Below are 4714 nucleotides of genomic sequence, written 5' to 3'. Positions count from 1 at the left end.
ATTTTCTAAACAAACCATAGAATGCATGGCCTACATTCAGCTATCACAAACTTAGGGCTCTAATTTTATACTTTAAAGTATTTCCCTCCAAGTCTGAGACCCCAAACGCCACCTTCAGATGGCTCTGGAAGGCTACAACCAGGTGTAGAAAATGTGGGACCTCCAGCTTCTGCCTCAGGGGAGATTTGAATTAAACAATGTGAAATTTGGGATGGAGCCTTAGGGAGGGATGGAATCTGAAAAAACCCTGGTTCCGTATTGTCCTCCTACAGACTCCGTTCTGGGCTCCTCTGATGTTTCCCTTCCTCCTGTCTGTCCTGGATTGACTTCCTGCTGAAAATGGAGTCTGCCCTGGGCTCAGCGATCTAGAGGTAAGAGGAAGAGACAGGATGTCACATTCCAAACAGGCAGCTCTCCACATGTAAAGATTATTAAAGTCTCAGGCAATTCTACAGAGTTTGGCTAACCTGTAGGCCCCATTTTATCTCCAGTCCTCCCTTCTCAACCCCACTCCTGAACCACTGTTTCCAGGTGTGATGCTTGGACTTCGACGACCCTGAGTCCCAACATTCCTTAATGTACCCAGTGACCTGTTTACAGCCAGGACTCTAGGTGACTGTCTGGGGGCAGCACACCTAGGGAGAGAGCTGCTCTAGCTCACTCACACCTTGGTCCTTTTGCGCTCCTTCACATCTAAACTTCCAGCCACACTGCAAACGTCACTGACATGGCCACATCACAGACCACGAGACCAGGTGCCCCATCCCTGCTCCTAACTCTGGATCCGGATGTTTAACTATCATACCGAGTCTGAACGAGGCTAGGGCTATGGTGTGTTTGTGTCCCCCAAATTCAGTACCCCTGAGGTGATGGTATTAGGAGGTGGGGGCCTTTGGGAGGTGGTTAGGTCATTGGGTGGGCCCCTAAGAATGAGCTTATTGTCTGCCCTTAGAGAGGGCGCCAGAGATGCCTCGCCTCACCCCTTCCACTGCATAAGGACATGGCGACATGTTGGCCGTCTGCAGCACAGAAGACGGTCTCACCAGAACCCCACTGTGCCAGCACCTGATCGCAGCCTTCCAGCCTCCAGAACGGTGAGGAACAAATGTCTGTTGTTGATCAGCCACCCAGTCTGTGGTGTTTTGTTATAGCGGCCAGAACGGACTAAGGTAGCGAGGTCACAAGATTTTAACCAAAACTCAGTCCTCTGCCACAATCTGTAACTCCCATGTGTCACTCAGGGCAAGCCATGCGGGACCAGTATTTCTCAACCTTCGCTCATCCTGACAAACTTCCTTGACCATAAACTTGAGGGGAGACGTGTAATGGTCCAAGGGAAGAGATTGTGAGCCAGGGGAAGTGAAGGACACACGGTGATCTGGCCATCGGCTACTTGTTTGCATGTAAACTTGGATGAAGACAGAGCTAGTGGGGATTTATCTGTTTATGTTTGGATTTAGAGACTGTTCCATCTGATACCCTATTGTTAGACATTGACTTCAGTGCAGAACATCCCTGTGGTTGGCATTCCTGAGGGAGAAAGGCCCAAGTGAATGAACAACAGGAAGTCACAATATATGGAAAAACTTGGAAACTTATTCAGTTTTCAAAAAACTCAGCATTTCAACAAATTGATTGCTTGGACCTAGTTGCTGTGTTTAAAATGACTCCACCAAATCTTGAAGTCTGGCCCCCACACATCCCACTGAGGTGCCTGTGTGTCAGCTTGTGGCTGGGAGCTGAGTCAGTGCCTGGCTGTGTGCCTGGCGGGTCCACTTCAGTGTGTGGGGAGGTGATGAGGAGGGGGACGATGAGCATGGGTCCAGCCATTGGATTTCTGGGATTTCTTAAAGAGACAACAAATCCTTTCATCTGTACCTGTGAGGGCTCCAACCGCCTTCCTTCAGACCTACCTTAGGTGGTCTCGGAAAGGAGGGCGCGATCTCGCCTCCACACCCAGAGCCCTGGATCAAAAGCCTGGATCTGGAAGGACAAACAGCCCCCTGAGAAGATGATGACTCTCCAGGTGCACCCCATCCCGTCCCTGGTCCAGCCTTCAATTCTTAGTCACCCCCAAGCCCCCAAACCGATCCCCCAAGGTCCCCTGTCTCTCCAATGTCGTCCCCTCCCCCTAATCCCACAGCCCACCTACCTCTTCGCACTCTTCGCGCGTGACCCTCGCCCTCCAGTCCATGGAACGGAAGAACTGGAGTCGCAGTTTGTGGAACAAGGGGCGCTGGGAGCAGATGTTCTCCCCATAGAGGAAGGACAGCATGGCCTGTTTAGGGGCGTGGTAATTCTCCTCCATGTCCACGGCCAGGTAGCTGAGGAAGGACATGAGGTTGCCAGTCAGGAGCAGGCAGGGAGCACCCGCCTGTGGTCAGCTTCCCAGGAAGCACACAGGCTGGATCCTCCTCACACAGGATCTCGGGAGCCCGACCCAGTGTCTCTGAGGGACACCCAGGCATCAGGAAGCTGAGCGGGACCTGAGGGCACCTCTCAGATCTTGATGATGAAGATAAAATTCAGCGGGGAAGCCAGGCCCTTTTCTTTCACCCTGTTGTGTGTGCACACAGCTGTGTCCCTATAGTGTCAGTGCCCATACAGCTGCTGAGGGCAGAGACCATGCGGTCCATTTCAGTCTTCATCGCTTTCCTGCCAAATGACTAACAGGCCCAGTAACTCAACAGCACTTTTTAAATTCTCTTCCAATCCTCACCTTCCCTGGCCATGAGTTGGGCTTTATAAGGTTGCATAGAATGAACGAATGAATGGTTTTTCTCACAGTCAAGTGGAAAACTGATTGCATTAAAGACTCAATATAACTTAAACATTTAGAAAAATAAAAACGTTGTGTGGAATGTTTTAAGAAGCCATTGATATGTTGACAAGAGCTGTCCTCAACAGGTGTCTTGTCTAATGAATTTAGGGAAGGAAAAAGGAGATAGAAGAGAAATAATTATAATCCAAAATATCACATTGTAATAGAATTTTAATTACAGTGATACTGGCATGTAGAAATTGGGGGGTTAGAGATGGTATGTGAAGATTTTGATGTTTGAATCAATTTTAAGAATATGTCTTTTTTAAAGATGCATAGATGTTAAAAATACCTAGACGGAAAATATAACATAAAAACACATGGAAGGTGTTTGGAAGAGCAGTGAAACAAAGAATGGAATATCAGGGTGGTAAGCAAGTTTGATGGAGATCACAAAGACCTGAATTCAAGCTGAGAACCCAGGCCTTGAATTAGAAGATAATTAGCAAATGAAATTGTTGGGGAGGGTGGTGAAGTGGTTAGACCTGTGTTTTGGAAGGATATTCAGGAGACTTGTGAGAAACATACCTGGGGAGCATTTTACAATAGATCTGTTTTAGCTAGCTAGCTAGCAATTTATTAATTCTCACCTAAGGATATTTTTTTCCATTGATTTTTAGGGAAAATGAAAGGAGGGAGGAGAGAGAGAGAGAGACCCAGAGAGACCCATGTGAGAGACACATCGATTGGATGATTGGATGCCTCCTTTACTTGCCTTGACCAGGGCCAGGGATGGAACCTGCAACCTGTGTATATGCCCAGACTGGGAATCAAAACTGGGACCTTTCAGTGTAGGGGAGAACACCCATAACAACTGAGCCACACCAGCTGGAGTTGAGGAGGAAGACCATAACATTTGGTATTGTAATTGGTGTAAGAGAGAAGAGAACGAAGGAGAGGGAAAAAAGAGAGAGAGGGAATTAATAATGGCTAGTCCTAAGCCTATTTACTTGGGAGCAAAGTGATGTCAATTCTTGATGACCCTTTTGTGTTTTCTTTGGCTTTGTTCAGTCTTTTAACTGACCATAGGGTTGTTGCCTTTAACAACAAACAGCATTAAATAACACTATACTCCTATCAATTCATACTCAAAGGAAGCTATAAATAGGTTAAAAAAAATAAGTGAAAGGTCAGAGACCCACACCTTGCCCTCCATCTCCCCAGATAAGAATATTTACTGATGAGAATAAGCAAAATACTCACAGGGCTGGTCCTGCCAGGAGAAGAGGCCCAGCGCCTGAAATAAGCTATCACCATGGGCAGGAGATACTGATGGAAAGAGAACAAACATAAAAGATCCTGGAGGAGCCAGGGCTGAGGCAGGGCTGCCCGTCCACACTGCAGGAAACCCCTCGGTCCCCGAAGGAAAGGGGTGACAAGGCTGATCAGGCTGGAGAGAGAATTGTGGGCTCGGAAAGCTCTCCCCTGCCCCAGGATAGATGGCAGAGCAGGAGTACTTCTTACCTTGTCCGAGAGCCTCAGATTTGTGTCCCAGGCCAGGAATCTTTTAATGACAGGATCCTCTGTGAAAGAGGGCATATGTTAGCTTGAGGACAGCAACAGGGTTGCCATGGGAGCGTTCCAGGGCCAAGCGCAGAACCATGGCCCTCTTGGGGAAGTTTCAGGATTGTGGCCAAGGCCGAGGCCAGTAGGAAGAGGGACAGAGGAGATAGTTCCTGGGACAAGGAAGCAGTGGTGACCCCTGAACCTTACCCCCCCAGTCTGGGGTGACTGAGTGACAGCTAGGGTGTCAGTCACATATCTGCACGATTCAGAGCTGAAATAATCCGATGCCATGGCCATTGTCAGTGGACAGTCCCTTCAGGGTGGGAAGATGGCCTTATTATGTGCCCTCTTACACAGATGAAGGTGTTTAGAATCAGAAGGCCAGTC

The 4714-nt window shown here is 48.4% G+C and overlaps 1 protein-coding gene across 1 annotated transcript; it reads right to left on the bottom strand.

Annotated features, from left to right (window-relative positions):
• Window positions 1-1914: 1914 nt before the first annotated feature.
• On the bottom strand, window positions 1915-4424 carry LOC132217189 (speedy protein E4A-like). The gene is given in 6 exon segments (XM_059667271.1): window positions 1915-1983; window positions 2153-2324; window positions 4000-4054; window positions 4057-4090; window positions 4286-4344; window positions 4391-4424. Coding segments are annotated over 6 exon segments (423 nt in total).
• Window positions 4425-4714: the final 290 nt, after the last annotated feature.

This window comes from Myotis daubentonii, chromosome 15 (genome assembly GCF_963259705.1).
Source record: "Myotis daubentonii chromosome 15, mMyoDau2.1, whole genome shotgun sequence".
NCBI classification, from domain to species: domain Eukaryota; kingdom Metazoa; phylum Chordata; class Mammalia; order Chiroptera; family Vespertilionidae; genus Myotis; species Myotis daubentonii.
Note: the sequence above shows the minus strand (reverse complement) of the source record. Positions and strands in the feature narration are given on the sequence as shown.